This window comes from Micromesistius poutassou (assembly GCF_964030765.1).
Source record: "Micromesistius poutassou genome assembly, chromosome: 5".
In the NCBI taxonomy this organism is placed as follows: domain Eukaryota; kingdom Metazoa; phylum Chordata; class Actinopteri; order Gadiformes; family Gadidae; genus Micromesistius; species Micromesistius poutassou.
Window position 1 is genome coordinate 3,504,065 of NC_140275.1, and position 19,064 is coordinate 3,523,128.

General features: G+C 53.2%; 1 protein-coding gene and 1 pseudogene across 2 annotated transcripts; both read left to right on the forward strand.

Moving 5' to 3' along the window:
• Positions 1-1,220: 1,220 nt before the first annotated feature.
• On the forward strand, positions 1,221-12,401 carry LOC311343763 (dnaJ homolog subfamily B member 5-like; annotated as a pseudogene). The gene is made up of 4 exons (XR_014684128.1): positions 1,221-1,332; positions 2,555-2,769; positions 4,176-4,903; positions 11,664-12,401. The product of XR_014684128.1 is annotated as a dnaJ homolog subfamily B member 5-like (transcript).
• A 2,038-nt stretch (positions 12,402-14,439) lies between these two features.
• Positions 14,440-19,026, forward strand: akr1a1a (aldo-keto reductase family 1, member A1a (aldehyde reductase)). Its single transcript, XM_084467959.1, has 9 exons — positions 14,440-14,503; positions 15,170-15,257; positions 15,388-15,507; positions 15,928-16,079; positions 16,361-16,559; positions 17,067-17,116; positions 17,338-17,487; positions 18,164-18,323; positions 18,664-19,026. The coding sequence occupies exons 1-9, from the start codon at positions 14,451-14,453 to the stop codon at positions 18,727-18,729; spliced, it is 1,038 nt and encodes a 345-aa protein (XP_084324085.1). The 5' UTR covers positions 14,440-14,450; the 3' UTR covers positions 18,730-19,026.
• Positions 19,027-19,064: the final 38 nt, after the last annotated feature.

A 19,064-nucleotide genomic window follows, 5' to 3' on the forward strand; every position in this document is an offset into this window, starting at 1 on the left:
GCCGGCTGGGGGTGAATACCGGCGGACTGAGGCCCAGCTGCCGGGACGGGACAGCTGCGGCCCGTCGGCCCCACTGCTGCTGCTGCTGCTCACCGGACCCCCGCTCCCCTCCACCGCCGGCGCCCGGAGGAACACGAGCGCACACACAACGTGACTGATCTGCTCTTCATCATCGCTGCGTTTTCACCTGAAAGTGGGCGAGGGTGAACGTGTGTGTGTGTGTGTGTGTCAGTGTGGGTCTGTGTGTGTGCGGTTGGCTATGTCTGTTGCTGTGCCTGTTTGTGGTGTGTGTGTGTGTGTGTGTGTGTGGTGTGTGACGTGTCAGACAGACTCATCGACTGAGACACCCACTTTAACTCACACCTCTTTATCCACAGGATGACTCAAATAAACTTGATCTCTCTCTCCGAGGGGGTCTGAGGCAGAGTGTGCGTTCATATGAACATTCATATGGGAACCTGACGTAGTTTATGGTGATAACTGCTTGGTTAAATATCAAAGCAGATATTCAGAGATACATACAAATGCACTACAACCTCCATGTGACCTCATCTTTGAGTTGTGGTTAGTCACTCCTGATAAGACTCGATTGATTCTTGATTTAACGGGTTTTTTTCAACCAATCAAGGCAAATCCATCGCATCCATTGGTCAGCAGTGGATCAGAAGTTCACCGTGATAGTGAAACCCGTGCGGGGGGCGTGTCTTCACACCCTCTTCCCAACTTTCTGTTCTTGGGATTGACGAGGCTTCTCTGGGAAGGGAAGCTGCTCTCATTCCTTTCTGATTTCGCAACGAATCAAATCATTCCCGTGACTAAACACACACGTAGAGAGAGAGAGAGAGAGAGAGAGAGAGAGAGAGAGAGAGAGAGAGAGAGAGAGAGAGAGAGAGAGAGAGAGAGAGAGAGAGAGAGAGAGAGAGAGAGAGAGAGAGAGAGAGAGAGTGTGTGTGTGTGTGTGTGTGTGTGTGTGTGTGTGTGTGTGTGTGTGTGTGTGTGTGTGTGTGTGTGTGTGTGTGTGTGTGTGTGTGTGTGTGTGTGTGTGTGTGTGTGTGTGCGTGCGTGCGTGCGTCTAATTCCGTCGCAGATGGAAGGATTTTCCAGCGAATCGTCAGGGGCTGACGGGGGGGTCATCCTCTATTTCAGAGGGGGGGGGGGTGCTCAGAGCCGGCTCCGTGACGTCACGAGGCGCGCGGCGGGGCGGCGGCGGAGGGGGACAGCGCGCGGGGGGCGATGAGCCTCCACACCGACACACGGAGGAGAGCAGGCAGGACCATGGCGGACGTCTGACAGTCCTCACGCCGCCGAGAGAAAAAAAAAAAAGAACAACTGGTAGGACTTTTGAGGTTTTATTATTTACTGCTGTTCTCCGATCTGTCGTTTTGTGAGACGCGTAATTTGGTTCTTGGTTTTTTAGCGGCGCTCCTCGGTCCTCTCGCTGACCTCAGATCAGGGAACACACGGCGATATCTAAATGTTCTCTGTTCTCCGTTAATGGTCATGCGGATGTCCGGGGCGACGCGGAGACGTGTAGCGGGCTACTGGTTATATTCCGTCTAAACTGGGGGGCACTGGTCGGCGCTGTGCCTTTGTCTCACTGCGCTCCCAGTCAGCATAGCTCCACTTCTCCACATAATCCTAGACTACATATCTTCATCGCCCGGGAAGAGGGATACCCACTGAATAAAACACGTGTACGGAGAGGATGGGTTGTAAAGCGGTCCCATTCAGTCCCAGTGTGTAGAACAGACTAATGAGGAGAGCGCTTGAGGTTCTGTCCGACCGCGTTTTCAGGACCCTCACTCAGCAGCAGAGCGGTCGCTAAATGATCCAAACACCCTTTATATTAAATACAGCGGAACACACATCGCGATGGATGCCAGAGATTCCTAGTTCTCATCGTGACCTACACGTAGGGACGTGTCGAGAACAGACAAACCCTCCTGCATCGCGGGCGGAGGGGATTCCATCACTCGCCGCGTCTTCCTCCTCGCGCCGTGGATGCTGATGAGACGTTCTACTACATCCCCATGGCAACACTCACCAGAGCGAGCTCGTGGCGTTCCCAGCGGGGGGTTTCCAACAGGCAATAGCGTGAATGATGTCTCCATATCGAGCCGAGTAAAACACATATGTGACGGCAGTGGCGGTGAACTGTTCGGAGCTCTCGACTCATTAGGAGACTGCGGACCTCGGTGAGGCCCCACTTCAGGTCATCTGATGCATCATTCGATTATAATTCTAATGCCTATTATAACACCTGCATTATGGGGTCGAGGGCGATGAGTTGCAGATATGGATGACACCGTTTTCATCCAAAAGAAGACCGTTTTCATCCAAAAGAAGGGTTTGAAGGTTTGAAAGTACTCCACGTGCATCATGTAGATACAAAGCAGCCAGAGTTCAGCCGTTCACTGTGGCGCCGTGCCGACGGGGTCACAAGGAGCAGAGGCAAGTTGGGGTCTCAAGAATATTCCCTGCCCTAGAAATGGGGTCCCAGGCCCAGACGGGCTGGGGACCCCAGTGATACCCCCGGTGTCCCCCGCTCCTCCAGGTCCCGCCATGGGGAAGGACTACTACCAGACCCTGGGGATCCCCAAGGCCTCCAACGAGGATGAGATCAAGAAGGCCTACCGGCGCATGGCTCTGCGCTTCCACCCCGACAAGAACAAGGAGGCCAACGCCGAGGACAAGTTCAAGGAGGTGGCCGAGGCCTACGAGGTGCTGAGCGCAAGAAGAGGGCCGTCTACGACCAGCTGGGAGAGGAGGGTGAGCACGGCCGGGGGCCCCGGAGGGTCGCTGTTTACTGTGTGTTGGTGGTGTGTTTACCTCGTGTGTGTGTTGGTCTGTGTTTAGTGTGTGTTGGTCTGTGTTGGTCTGTGTTTAGTGTGTGTTGGTCTGTGTTTAGTGTGTGTTAGTGGTGTGTTTACCTTGTGTGTGTGTGTGTGTGTGTGTGTTTTTGTGTGTGTGTGTGTGTGTTAACTGTGTGTTGGTCTGTGGTTGTGTTGAGGTTCTGTGTGTTGGTGTGTGTTGGTGTGTGTTGGTGTGTGTTGGTGTGTGTTGGTGTGTGTTGGTGTGTGTTAGTCTGACGCTGTCGCCTGCTTCCATCTAATTACCCGGGCCTGTACCCCATCCCTAAACTCCTCGAATAACTCCTGATGCCTTATATGGTTAGTGCACTACAACAGTGTGTGTGTGTGTGTGTGTGTGTGTGTGTGGTGTGTGTGTGTGTGTGTGTGTGTGTGTGTGTGTGTGTGTGTGTGTGTGTGTTCTAACAGGCTGACATGTGTAGGCGGTTTCCGGTTAGGTGTTGTGTGTGTGTGGGTGTATTGCGCGCAGACGTGAGGGAAGACTCGCCTGCTCTCTGACGGCTCTGCCCAGCAGCAGCTTGTTCTGTTGGACACACGCAGAGACCCACACGCCCCCCCCCCCCCCACCACCAGTACTCACTGTAGTCTCTCTCTCCCGCTCGCTCTCCCGCTCGCTCTCACTTTAAACCTCCGCTCGCAACCTCTCTGAGCCACTCCCGCTGCTCATTCGTCACACACCGTGCGGTGGCGATGACACGCTCGTTCACCGGCGACCGTGTGTCATGTGACCCGGCGGGTGTGTTTTGAAACCAGAGCACATGGCACACCGCCATATATGGTCCTTGGTGACGTCACTTTGGATCACGTGACGTGTTTACTATAGACCATGAGCCCTTTGGCAGCGCTCTCGTCCAGAGCGACCTCGGGGAATCCTCTTGAGACGCACGTCTTAAAGGGGCGGGTGGCTGGGGTTGGGCGGCGGGGGGGTGGGGTGGGGGCAACTTACTCAAAGAGGCCTGCAGGATGCATGGCAGACATGGAGGTTTAAATGCAACCATCCAGGCGCACAGGAACCCCCACCTACTGCTCATTAACCGATGGGGATGTGATGATCCATGGGGGTAGGACCCGGGTATTAACATACGTCTCTCTCCCCCGTCCGTCTCTCTCCCCGTCTCTCTCTCTCCCTTCTGTCTCTCCCCCTACCTCTCTCTCCCCCTCCCTCTCTCCCCCCCCGTCTGTCTCTCTCCCCCTCCATCCCCTCTCCCCCCTCCGTCCCTCTCCCCTGTCCCTCTCTCTCCCCCCCGTCCGTCCCTCTCCCCCCTCCGTCCCTCTCCCCCTCCGTCCCTCTCCCCCCCCCCCCAGGCCTGAAGACGGGGGGCAGCGGCTCCACCGGGGCACCGGGCGGCTCCACCTACCACTACACCTTCCACGGGGACCCCCACGCCACCTTCGCCTCCTTCTTCGGGGGCTCCAACCCCTTCGACATGTTCTTCGGCTCCACCCGGACCCACGGCCACCGGGGCGGCCCAACGGCTTCCCCTTCCACGGGGCGGCGGGGACCACCACCACGTCAACAACGACGGCGAGCAGGACATGGCCCGACCTCGACGAGGACGACCCCTTCGGACACTTCGGCCGGCAGTTCGGCTTCCCCACGGCGGGGGGGGGGTCTGAACAACGGGTTCCCCCCCGGCGACGGGCGCCGGAGACGGGGTGGGGGGGAGGAGAGAGGAGGAGGAGGGGGCCACTCGGACCGCCTGGGGACGCACCGGCGGCACCAGGACCCCCCCGTGCTCCACGAGCTGAGGGTCTCCCTGGAGGAGGTCTTCACGGCTGCACCAAGCGCATGAAGATCACGCGGCGGCGGCTGAACCCCGACGGGCGCAGCTCGCGCGCCGAGGACAAGATCCTGAACATCGTCATCAAGAAGGGCTGGAAGGAGGGCACCAAGATCACCTTCCCCAAGGAGGGCGACGAGACCCCGACAACATCCCCGCCGACATCGCCTTCGTGCTCAAGGACAAGGGCCACGCCCACTTCAAGCGGGACGGCTCCAACATCATCCACAGCTGCAAGGTCACCCTGAGGAGGTGAGACGTCCATCTGTCCGTCTGTCCGTCTGTCCGTGTGCGTGTATGTGTGTGACTGTGTGTGTGTGTGTGTGTGTGTGTGTGTGTGTGTGTCTGATTCTGTGTATGTGTGTGTGTCTGATTCTGTGTGTGTGTGTGTGTGTGTGTGTGTGTCCAGTGCACGGTGAGAGATGTTATAGGGTGCAGTGGAGCGTCTCTTGTCACTGCGGTGCCACTGAGGACGGAGAATGTGGTGTCCCCGTGTGACTGAGCATCACTCAGCGCTACTGCTCAGCTGCCTCTGCCTGGCCGGCTGGAGACACACCAGACACTGCTCTGTACACTACACTGTACACTACACTGTACACTGCTCTGTACACTGCTCTGTACACTACACTGTACACTGCTCTGTACACTACACTGTACACTACACTGTACACTGCTCTGTACACCAGACACTGCTCTGTACACTACACTGTACACTACACTGTACACTACACTGGACACTACACTGTACACTGCTCTGTACACTGCTCTGTACACCAGACACTGCTCTGTACACCAGACACTGCTCTGTACACCAGACACTGCTCTGTACACTACACTGTACACTACACTGTACACTACACTGGACACTACACTGTACACTAGACTGTACACTACACTGTACACTACACTGTACACTGCTCTGTACACTGCTCTGTACACTACACTGTACACTACACTGTACACTACACTGTACACTGCTCTGTACACTACACTGTACACTACACTGTACACTGCTCTGTACACTACACTGTACACTGCTCTGTACACTGCTCTGTACACTGCTCTGTACACCAGACACTGCTCTGTACACTACACTGTACACTACACTGTACACTGCTCTGTACACTGCTCTGTACACTACACTGTACACTACACTGTACACTGCTCTGTACACTGCTCTGTACACCAGACTGTACACTTGTCCTTTACCACACAGCAACATAAATGCAAGCAGACAAACCCAAATGCATGCAGTCACATTTACATTCAGGGCATTTAGCAGACGCTTTTCATCCAAAGAGACTTACAGTAAGTCCATTCGTCAGAAGAAGGAGAAACAATAACATCGCTGTCGGTACAGTAAAGGATGTTCATAGAACCAAGTGCCTGTGTGTTCAGAGACTCTCTAGAGACACTCACATGTGCAGCAGCGACCATTTCAACATCCTCCCCCCCCCGGTGTGGAGGGGAGGGGCGGCGTGGCCGGTGACGCCTCAGTATTTCATTAGCCGCTCTGACACAGCGGAGCGCTCTAATCCGTCTGTGAAATGAAACACGCCTGTATGATGGCTGCTGGGACACTCCACACACGGGTGTGTTTATAATAGCAGGGGGGCTACAACTAACGGTGGGTGGGTGGGGGGGGGGGGGGGGGGGTTAGGGTGGGAGGAAACAACATGGCGGCCCGGGTGGCTCGCTGGTGGTGGTTAAAGGTCGTGGCGGTCCTAGCTCCAGTGTGAGTCACTCTGATAGGAGGCAGACACCGCAGGGGGTCCGGTTATCCGAATGATGCTCTTCGGCGAGGTAAGCGGCAGCGACGGGGCGACTGGCCTGTCTGCGTCGCCCCGTCGTGCAGGGCTCTTTAATAACGGGACCCCATCCTGGGGCCCGCCGCTGCCATTGAGGGCTGCGTATTGGTTACTGACGTCTATGACATCATCGGCGGTTGAACAACTATTTTCAGGACTCTTCTGCGACGCTTTGAAACTTACGTTCACATTGAGGGCATTTAGCATTTATGCTTTTTTTCTTTTAGTAAAGACACTCACAATAAGTACATTTTTTCAGAAGGAAGAGAAACAATATATCACTGTCGGTACAGTAAGGATGTTCCTAGAAGTGCCAAGCACTTAGAATCGCTGGGTTGACCCGTTCCCCGTACACAACAAAAATAGCTAGGATAAGATGCTACATGATTCTAATAATATTTTTAAGTGCCAGGACGTACAACAGACAATAAGTGCGTAAATGAAGTGCCTTTGAGGATATTGTTTGTGCGTTGTCAAGGAAACATCAGGCTGAGCATTGTATTTGACCATTGTTGCTGTTATGATTAGATTCAGAGCGCATTATTACATTATTGTCAAAAGGCAGAGGTGTCTTGTTATTGCAAAAACCCTTTCTTATCAGGAGCCGGTATTAAAGAGAAGATGTTAAAGGGTTTGGTCGTCGTCGGGGAGCAGGCAGCCTGGAGACTGACATCATATGAGACTGGATTTAAAAACAAGACGTGTTGCTGATTAAGTTACACTGCAAAAAGAATATCCCCAGAGCCAAGTCTGCTCTTTTAAGAGAAGGTGGCGGTGGTGGAGGAACGCCAGTCGTGGTGTCCCTCCATCCCAAGCCAATAATCTCCACCCACAACTCAGAAAACCGCTCTGAAGAGAGGGTGGGGGTAGGGGTGGTGGTGGTGTCCTTCCATCCATAGCCAATAACTCCACCCACCACTCTGAACGCTGCTCTGAGATGATGTGGTGGTGGTGGAGGAGGAGGAGGAGGAGGAGGGGTGGTGGTGGAGGTGGTGTTGGTGGAGGTGGTGGTGGTGGAGGAGGAGGATGGATGGTGTTGGAGGTGGTGGTAGAGGAGGAGGATGGGTGGTGGTGGAGGTGGTGTTGGTGGAGGTGGTGGTGGAGGAGGTGGTGTTGGTGGAGGTGATGGTGGTTGTGGTGGTGGTGGTGGAGGAGGAGGAGGAAGAGGAGGAGGGGTGGTGTTGGAGGTGGTGTTGGTGGAGGTGGTGGTGAAGGAGGAGGTGGTGGAGGAGGAGGAGGTGCTGGTGAGGTATTGGTGGAGGAGGAATAGGAGGAGGGGTGGTGTTGTAGGTGGTGTTGGTGTAGGTGGTGGTGAAGGAGGAGGTGTTGGTGGTTGTGTTGGTGGAGGTGGTGGTGGTGGATGTGGTGGAGGAGGTGGTGGTGGTTGTGGTGGTGGTGGTGCTGCTGCTGCTGTTCTGTGCAGAGCACTGCTGCAGTGGAAAGCCACAGCAACCCACTGCACCCTCATCGTCCAATCCCCTGCCGGCGTTGTGCACTGCACCGAATACACAGCCGCGCTGGAGCCGTGGCTACAGGATTAGCATTAGCATACGCTCACACACGCACAGGGAAGGTAAACTGTGTGTTATCATACCAGCTATGTGTGTCCTCAACAATGCTGCTAAATAAAGAAACCGTTCCCATACGTCCCCGGTTGTTTAGTCAGAGGCAGAGAGAAGGAGAAGCTGTGTGTGGTGTCTGTCAGGGGGGGGGGGGGGCTGAGGGCTGGGGCGGTACACAGCACCTCTGGTCTAATAGAGCCTGTTAGAGGCTGGTTACAGGTTCCACACGCATCACTCTGCTGAGCTGCAGCTAGGTAGCCTAGCACGACTCTGTGGTCAGATCGCTACAGCCTCCTGACGCTGCTACGTTTACATTCAGGGCTGTTTAGCTGAAGCTTTTATCCAAAGCGACGTACAATGTGTACATTTGTCAGGAAGGAAAGAGAAACAACAATATATGGCTGTCGGTACGGTAGGGATGTTCATAGAACCAAGTGCCAAGCACTAACAATTGTTAGGTTAACCCATTCCCTGTATACAACAAAGACAGCTAGGATAAGATGCTACACAATGCTATTGCTATTAGTACTATTTTTAAGTGCAAGGTCGTACAACATACAATAAGTACGTAAGAGGGGTGTTTTTAGGAGAGTGAGGGAGGAGAAAGGGTGGTGGGGGGGTAGGGGGGACGAGGAGAGAGGACAAGAGACTCCAGACTCACTTGTTCATAGTCCGGGTGACCTCTGAACAACAAGTGAGTCTTGAGTCCCTTGCGGGAGCCGGTGAGCGGCTCTGGCGGTCCTGACGTCGGCGGGGAGCTCTCGCTCCACCACCGCGGTGCTAAAACAGAGAAGATAATGTGAAGGTGATGGAGAACGCGTGTCCTCGTGTGTTCACCGCGCTCTGCCCCACACAGAACCGTTTTCCCTCCCTTATACGGAGACATCCGGAAGGCAGCCAATGGGAGCGGCCCGTCACAGGTCAGTGGCGACCGTGCGGGGGTCTGAGCGCGAGACGGGCGTCGAGAGCCTCTCCCCGTTTGCTTCGGGGAGAGCGCTCAGCAAATTGTCCTGGCATTTCAGCTGCTTATGTAAGTCCTCAGGGAACCAGGATCAAGGGAAACCCTGTGAATCACGTACTGAGGATAAACTCTTACACTTAAAAGAGTGTCTGTGTGTTTGTGTGCGTGCATGAATGTGCGCACACACGTGTGCACGTGTGTGTGTGTGTGTGTGTGTGTGCGTGTGTGTGTGTGCGTATTTGTATGTGTGTTTGTGCATGTACTCTGTGAATCAGATACTGAGAAGCAGAGCAACTTTTAGATTTACAGTTAAAAGAGTTTTTGTGTGTTTGTGTGTTTGTGTGTGTGTGTATGTGTGTGTGTATGTGCGTCTGTGTGTGTGTGTGTGCGTGTGCATCATGTGTGCGTGGTGAAGGTTCTGGGGCTCTCTGTCTGAGCCATAAGGATTATGCAATCAGCAGGTCTTTGGTCCAGCTGGCAGTATGTTGTGGGCGCCATGGCAACGTGTCTGTGTGTGTGTGTGTGTGTGTGTGTGTGTGTGTGTTGGGGGGTGTGGGGGGGGGGGGCTTTACTGTGGTGAATGGACATGAGTTCATAATAGTAAATGACACGACCCCCCCGGCCGCCTGCTTAATGACGTGTAACGTACAGGAATCTCCTGGCAGCCGTACAGACCCGACTCAGCCCTATACCCCCCCCCCCCCCCCACACCCCCCCCCCCTCACCCCCATCCATACAACCCCCCCAACGGCCAGCCCTCACCCCCCCCCCCCCTCACCCCAAACGTACATCCCCCTCAACCCATCTATACGACCCCCCCTCTCCTCTCCCCTCGCCTAGAGGCCCCCAGACAGCGACACCCTTCTAAGAACCAGTCCTCAGACTCATGTTGAGAGACGGGGTCTTGGGGGGGAGGGGGGGGGGGGGAGGGGGGTGTTATCTTTATCTCCATGGCGACGGCGTTGGGAAGAGGAGAGTCTGGCCAGGGAGACGGTGGTACAGCGTCCTAGGGACAGACGGCTAGATTACTGCCTTGGAATAGAGGAGCGGTACAGTTACCGACGCTCCAGAGGGACTCATTACAGAGGAGTATATCTGGAGTGTAGCAGGCGGCCAGTTAAACCAACTCCATATATCCACTGAATAAACCTACTGCTTTAATCAGGAAAGCATCACCTCCACCCCCCAGGGTTCAAACCCAGACACAACCAGTGGATCTCTCTCTCTAATCCCTCTATCTCTACTGGGACCTCCACCCCCAGGGTACAGAACCTGTTGATCTCTCTCCACACGTGTGTGTGTGTGTGTGTGTGTGTCTTTGTTTTTCTGTGTGTGTGTGTGTGTGTATGTGTCCATTTTCAAGAGGGTTATTTGGTGTGTGTGTGTGTGTGTGTGTGTGTATGTGTGTGTGTCCATTTTCAAGAGGGTTATTCAGTGTGTTGGTGTGTGTGTGTGTGTGTGTGTGTGTGTGTGTCTTTGTTTTTCTGTGTGTGTGTGTGTATGTGTCCATTTTCAAGAGGGTTATTCAGCGTGTTGGTGTGTGTGTGTGTGTGTGTGTGTTTGTGCGTGTGTGTGTGTGTGCGTGTGTGAGCGAGCGTGAGCGCGCTTGCGCGTGTGTTTTTTTAACTTCAAGCCCAGCCTGTCCGACAAGCCCTCAAACTATTTACGAGCTCAGCCAATTCCAGCCTCCCTTCGTTTTGCTCTTGCGATGAGGCCGCTGCTAAATTTAGCGCCCAGTGCTATCTAGAGTCCTCAGAGCTCGGCCCAACCGCACACTCACACGCACACTGACAGCAGTTTCCCATCTTTCGTTCAAGTGTTTGCTAGGACTAGAAAGGCTGTGTTCTTTCCTATCTGCGGACGGAGTCTCTGCCAAGACCTCCCTAGAGCTCAGATGTCTCCTAACTTCTACAGATGATCTGCTAGGAATACACAGTTCACTCTGTCGCTCAGAACAACGCTGCAAACCCAGTGGCGAGAGGCTGCTGGGACACGCACGCACACACGCACGCACGCACGCACGCACACACACACACACACACACACCAACACATACACACACTCATTCATTAGTGTTGGTCTTTAGGACTAGCGGGGGGGCTAACAAAACATGGTGTCCACATTTTCTTCCTGCTGGTCATGGAAACATGAGGTCACTGAAACTCCCGAGGCCTCGGTCACTTGTGGAGCGATGACTTAACCCTTCCTCCTCCTCTCCTCTCATATATTTCTATGGAAATCTTGGTGTGTATATATACGTCTTTATTTCGGTTTCACATAACATCTTTGTGTTTATATTTGATTTATTTTATGTTATCTTTAGCAGCTTTATGACCGTAACAATTTCCCCAGGGAATTATGAAGTATGCTAATCCTAATCCTCTCTCTCTCGCTCTCTCTCTCTCTCGCTCTATCTGGTTCTCTCTCTCGTTCTCTCTCTCTTTCTGTATCTCTCTCTCTCTCTCTCTCTGTCTGTATCGTTCTCTCTCGCTCTCTGTATCGCTCTCTCTCTCTGTATCTCTCTCTCTCTCTCTGTATCTCTCTCTCTCTCTCTGTATCTCTCTCTCTGTATCGTTCTCTCTCTCTCTCTCTCTCTCTCTGTATCGTTCTCTCGCTCTCTCTCTGTATCTCTCTCTCTCTCTCTCTCCCCCCCCCCCCCCCCCCCCCCTCCCCGCCACCAGGCGCTGTGTGGCTGCACGGTCAGCATCCCCACCCTGGACAAGCGTGTCATCGCGCTGCCCTGCCATGACATCATCCGGCCGGGCACGGTGAAGCGCCTGCGGGGGGAGGGGCTGCCCTTCCCCAAGAACCCGTCGCAGCGCGGCGACCTCATCGTGGAGTTCTCCGTCCACTTCCCCGACCGCATCCCGCCCCAGTCCCGCGAGATCATCCGACAGCACCTCCCACAGTCGTAGAACACACACAAACACGCAGGAACACACACATGCAGGAACACACACACACACACACACACACACCGGACCACCACCCATCTCCTCCACCCTCTGCACAAGGCCAATGACATTTTGGACTCGCTACCGGACCCCCAGACCCCCAGATCCCCGGACCCCCGGACCCCCGGACCCCTCCCCCCTCTCTCCCGGGTCTCTCCAGCAGGCGGAGCTGGAGCGGACAAAGAGGAGCTCAGCAGGACTCCTCCCCCCTGGACCCTGACCTCTGACCCTGACCCTCCCCCCAGGTGACCCCTCCTGGAGGCAGTGGACCCCCCCCTGGACCCTGACCTCTGACCCTGACCCCCCCTCAAGCGACCTCCGGGAGGCAGTGGACCTCCCACTGGACCCTGACCTCTGACCTCTGACCCCCCCAGACCTCTAGGAGGAGGTGGACCCCCCCCTTGGACCCTGACCTCTGACCTCTGACCCCCCCAGACCTCTAGGAGGAGGTGGACCCCCCCCCTGGACCCTGACCTCTGACCTCTGACCCCCCCAGACCTCTAGGAGGAGGTGGACCCCCCCCCCCGGACCCTGACCTCTGACCTCTGACCCCCCCAGACCTCTAGGAGGAGGTGGTTCGGTGCTCAGGACGGCGTCGGCACAATTTATGCTTTTAGTGAATTTAACAAAAAGTTTTTGCGTTTTTATTAATGACTTTATTAATGAATAATGTTTTATATGCAGCAGCAGCCTCCGGCCCCCATCTGCGTGCTTTCTGACGAACAAACCCAAAGGAGATTTTTTTAAAGGGAACATTTCGAGGATTTTCTCTTGTAAAGGTGGCCTCCATTTGGACTTTTCTTCTTCTGACCTTCGTCGTACCAGCACCTGACCTCAGTGTTTTCAAAGAATTTTATTTTGAAGTTTCAAAGTTTGAAAAAGAACACTAGCAAGACGCTGACATCAGTCTGTGTGTGTATCGGATCGCTGCCGTTATGAATGTGCACTCAAAGTCCCCAGCCTCCTGACGTACTCAGTGACGAAACCTCAGCCGCGTCAGGACCCCTGACGACGACAATCTTACGCCCAGCGGTGCGGTTGCGGTCCTCCGCTGAAAGGTGCTCCGTTCTCTGGAGCCGTGAACCGCCGAATCTCACCGCCGGAGGGACTTTAACGTGCCTTATTCCTAGTATCATTAGTATTACTGCACACACATACTGGCATGGATACAGCCTATGTCACGGGTCACCAGTCTGACCGTGGAGACGCGCTAGAGTCAGTACACGCTGGGTGAGGAATTAGCGAAGAAGCAGAAGCTCTTGCATATATTATTTCTGTACATAAGGAGGGACAGTCAACACTTATTACCATGCTACACCTTTTCTAACGCAGCCCGAGGATTATCTCAACTGAGCGTCTTTACTTTCCTATTTATTCAGCTGCTGTGTACGAGGCTGGTTTGGTGCTAGAGTCCTCTGGACCAGACCAGACCTGCAGTCTGGTTTGGTGCTAGAGTCCTCTAGCTCAGACCTGCAGTCTGGTTTGGTGCTAGAGTCCTCTAGACCTGCAGACTGGTTTGGTGCTAGAGTCCTCTAACCAAGACCTGCAGTCTGGTTTGGTGCTAGAGTCCTCTGGACCAGACCAGACCTGGTGTGGGTTTGATGAACGCCCACCACTTGTGTTGGGATGACATCTCTTGTTTCGACATTGCATATATGTATATACAATAACTGTATGTACATATATGTAGATACACAACCTTGGTGAAGGAGCATCGGTTGTATAACACTTACAGCTATTGTTCTCTGTTCCACCCACCTGCAGGGGCGCTAAAAGCTCTCTTGAATCCTCTACTGTAACTCACAATACATCTTACAACCTGTTTGTGTCGGTACTGATCTGACCACAGCCTTGAGTAACAACATTTACAGTGTACGTGAACATGATGATGAATGCACTTTTACGCCATAGAAAACGCTGACAGATTGTTTGATACGGTCAGAAAATAACCCTTCAGTTGACTTTTGGTTTGTGTGGACGATGCGAAGAGAGGCTAAGAGAAGGTGAAGCGTCGGCCCGGTGGAGGCCCGGTGGAGGCATGGAAGGGGAGGAGAAGGTTCTGAAGGACAGGATGTTTAGAGGATCATTTAAAATGGCCGTCAATAAACCAAATATGTCAACTGATTCAGACTACTGACTTCTTGGTTACCGGCAACAGATCTGAGTGTAAGTAATGTGGTTCAGATGAAACCATGTCTTCACTCTACATCATCTTCATTCATTCATTCATTCATTCTACATTCAATGTTTACTTTCTCTTATTCTATTTGTCTATTAACAACGAATACCCCCCTAAAAGTATAAGCCCCTGTCCTAGCAGCACTGCCTGATGTTCAAATCTGGCTGATGGTAAAACCAGTAACACCTTACTGGTTTGAGTGGTGACGTCTCATGTTATTTAGGTTCTGTTTGGTCTGAACAAACTTCAACGAGTGACAGAGTTAGGATGTTTTCCATCATTTTAGGTTCATGTATAAACAAACCATAGACTTTGACCCCGGCAGTAAGCTCAAAATGGGGCCCCACACACACACACACACACACACACGCGCGGCTGTCTGCCAAAGGTAGGATCACTCTGCTGTTTTACTCGTCGTGTTTCTAATTAATCCGCTTAAATCAATCATGTGTAATGTAACGGTTGTGTTATGGTAGTTTCATGTCCGTACCTTCGGCAGAACTGAGTTCTTATGTTCTGCTGCATCTCAAGATGTGGAAGACAGGACAGGCTGTGCTGGTCTTTATAAAACCATCTTTAATAACACTGGGCTGTGACTAATGCATATAAAAACATCTTTAATAACACTGGGCTGTGACTAATGCATATAAAACCATCTTTAATAACACTGGGCTGTGACTAGTGCATATAAAAACCAGTCTCTCAGGAACAGCAGCAGGGTTCACTGAGAGTTGACCACTGAGCTGTATTTTCATACGGCAAGGGTAAAAGTATTTCAAATGTGCACATCAACTGATAACATTATTCTGTTTTGAAATCCATGGGCCATTTATATAACTTTTAAATCCTTTTGTCACAGACACACACACACACACTCCCTGTTGTATTGTGACTGGGTGAATGCAGAGGGGGGATAATCACCCGGTCATGGTGATTTGCCCGCGGTGGGCTAACTACCAGAGCCCACATAGCCATTAAGTGACTCACACTCAGGAGCAGAACCAGACTTTCTCCTCCCTTTTTTGTCTCCCTCTCTCCCCCCCCCCCCCATCAGTATGGACATGGAGCGTACGGTCACCCTCTCCACGGGACAGAGGATGCCGGTGGTGGGACTGGGGACCTGGAAGAGTGCCCCAGGACAGGTGGACCCAGTCGCACCTTCTACCAACATCTTACATGGTTGAAATAATACAAACAACCTGATAATGTATGTTTGGGTCACTTCTACCATCCAGCAGATGCCTTTATCCAAAACATCTTGCGTGTGGTCAGGTGGAGCAGGCGGTGTTGTCTGCGTTGGACTGCGGCTACAGACATGTCGACTGCGCCGCCGCCTACGGCAACGAGCGGGAAGTGGGAGGAGCTCTGGCTCTGAGGGTCGGCCCCGGCAAGGTAAGATGGAGACCTCCAAATGCCTCTAGTAGACATGTCGATGGAGGCGGAGGAAGTCTACCTCCACCTGACTCTGGTAGACATGGTGGTGGTGGAGGAGGGAGGAGACCTCCACCTGACTCTGGTAGACATGGTGGTGGTGGAGGAGGGAGGAGACCTCCACCTGCCTCTGGTAGACATGGTGGTGGTGGAGGAGGGAGGAGACCTCCACCTGCCTCTGGTAGACATGGTGGTGGTGGAGGAGGGAGGAGACCTCCACCTGCTAAAGGTCTACTGCAGGTTCAGGTTGTGGTTCCTCTGCTTGGCGTCGTCCAGAGTGTGAGAGGAACATTGAGATGTTCAGGAGGAGGCAGAGAATGCCTGGTGTTCAGCTGTTTACAGAGGGGGGGGGGGGTTCCATGGCTCCTCCGTCTCCCTCAGGAGCTGAGTCGTGAGGAGGTGTTTGTGACGTCTAAGCTGTGGAACACAAAGCACCACCCTGAGGACGTGGAGGAGGCCTGCAGGACCAGCCTGGCCCAGCTGGGCCTCTCCTACCTGGACCTCTACCTGATCCACTGGCCCATGGCCTTCCAGTGAGAATAGACACACACACACACACACACACACACACACACACACACACACACACACATATACAGATACAGATACATTCCCACACACACAGATATACAGATACATACACACACACACACACACACACACACACACACACACACTTAAATGGAAGCACGCCTAGACGCACCACACCATGTAAGATCTATGCTGCTGGTGTGTGTGTGTGTGTGTGTGTGTGTGTGTGTGTGTGTGTGTGTGTGTGTGTGTGTGTGTGTGTGTGTGTGTGCGTCTCTCCCAGGCGGGGAACAGCGCTGATGCCGCGGCGGGCCGACGGCATCAGCGTCTGCTACTCAGACACCCACTACCTGGAGACCTGGAGGGCCCTGGAGGGCCTGGTGGACCAGGGCCTGGTCCGGGCCATCGGCCTGTCCAACTTTAACGCCCGGCAGATGGACGACGTCATCGCCGCGGCCCGACACCGCCCGGCGGTCAACCAGGTGGAGAGCCGCACACAGCAGGGCGCCACCTCGCCTCACACAGAGTTGTTCCGATACCGATACCAGCGTCGGAAATTCCTCCGATAGTCGGAATGAAAGTCGGAAGGATAAACGCGTCATCCCCGACCTACGTGTGTTCGAGCTACCGAGTCGGAAAAACACGGACGCTCACGCTTCACTAGAAGAATACAAATGCATTATTATAATTATGGATAATAAATGTAAATGATCTAGTTCTGAAAAAAAAAAAATTGTCGACAGTAAGTGAACCGACTATACATTGCTGTCGTCATTAGAGAACCCTTCAATAAGAACAAGTGCTGTTAGTAGTTACAATGCTAGATGCCGTATCGGGATATACCCGGTATCAGCCGATAGTTCAAGTTCAGGAATCGGTAGCGGGAATGAAAAATTGTATCGGAACATCCCTAGATAAAGAGCAGTAGGAACATGAGAGTGTTGTTCTGTGAGTAAGTTTGGTCGTTGTCTCCCACCTCCCCTGTGTAGGTGGAGTGCCATCCGTATTTATCACAGGCCAGGCTGCTGTCTCACTGCCGGTCAGTACAACACGTTCCTCCATGCCTTCCAGGCCGTAGTTACCTAGCGGCCGTCTTGGATCTCAACGCTAGCTGGGTGGGAGGAACTGAATGCGGAATTCCCTCCACCCAGCTAGAGTTTAGTTCCAAGATGGCCACTGGGAAGAAGGCCCCTTGCTATACTGTATGTCGCACAATAGGGTTTGATTGGTTAACACAGACCAGTGACTGTACCATGTCAGGTCCGTGGGGGTCTGCATGACGGCCTACAGCCCCCTGGGCAGCGGCGACCGGCCCTGGGCCTCAGCCGATGAGCCTCCCCTGCTGGAAGACCCCAAACTGGGGGCTATCACAGAGAAGTACCAGAAGACCGCCGCCCAAGTGGTGCTCAGGTAAAGATCACACACACACACACACACACACACACACACACAGACACAGACACACAACAAGACAAGCCTGCTACTCCAATGAATAGTACCTCTGGGCTGAGGTTCAGATACTGGTTATTGAAGGTAGGGGTGTGAGGGCATCTTGCCCCAAGGATTCTTACAGGTTAGACTGGGGATATAACCCAGTGCCTTTTGGCTGAGAGTCAAACATCCACCAACGTACTCTGCCACCCACTTGAAGGAAATCACTGTTCCTATGATGTAATTGAGTAGACACTGTTGTCTAAAACGGCCGACAGACCTTTAGATGCATGTCGTTTAAGGATCAGGGAGGGGTTAAGGGTCATCTTGGTCACGGATGACTTTAGACATTAGAGGATCGAACCCAGTGCCTTTTGGCTGAGAGTCAAACATTCAATCCACTAACACACTCTGCCACTCACCTGCTGAAGGACATCAGTTAATGTGTCAATGAGTCACAAGTCAATGAGTACATGTGGTTTAAGGATCAGGAAGGAGTTAGGGGTCAGGGCAGGGTCATCTTGGTCACGGATGCCTCCAGGTAGACTGTGGGCATTGGGGTATCGAACCCAGAACCTTTCAGATGGGAGTCCAACCCCTGCCTGCCCACCAGGACGATCCTGCACCATGACTGAAGGTCTTGACTGATCCCCAGGTGGCAGGTCCAGAGGGGCGTGGTCTGCATCCCCAAGAGCGTCACCCCGTCCAGGATCCAGCAGAACCTGCAGGTGTCCGACTTCAGTCTCTCGGAGGAGGACATGAGGCAGGTGGAGGCCCTGGACCGGGGCGAGCGCTACATCGTCCCCGCTGTAGAGGTGCGTCACGCAGGTCCAGACACCTCCGTGGAACACAGCGGGCGAGACAGCTCGCTGCTGCGTTCAAAATAACTCAGACTATAAATGTGCCTCTGAGTTCTATTGGGGTGGCATTGGGACTGGAACATTTTGAGTTTATACTGTGTAGGTGGTTCCAGCCAATTAGTGAAGTCAAAACCGGGATAAGTTGGGGCGACCGGACCTCTACTTTATCAATCACGAGAGCCAGTACTATGACTTTTCAATCCCTTATTCAAAGAGCGATACCGAGTCTCCATTCTGGGAAGCAGAGACGTTTCTTGGCAGGACACTGATCTCCTCTGTGGGTTGTTTTCAACAGAGGGATGGCCAGCGAGTGTGGAGGGACGCGGAGCACCCCCACTTCCCCTTCCACGACACCTTCTGACACCCTGCATCTGAACCACGGCTCGACGCGCGACTGAATGAGCCGCATTGATTTGAGCCCACTTTTATAACGTTTCCTTTGAACCGATTATGCAACTCTGCAATTGTGTTTGTGGCCCCTTTTGGGATATTACATAAACCGTAATGTGTTGAAGGTGTCTTGTAAATACAAGACCTGCGTCAAACATAGACATCTGTGGTCCATTTGGACCCATGGAGGACAGCATCCAAGACCAATGACTTCATGGTCCAACCTCTGCAATACTTCTACAGAAACTAAATAAATTACTTTACTGATCCCTGAGGAAATGTGTTGTTGCTCAGTGAAAGCCAGAA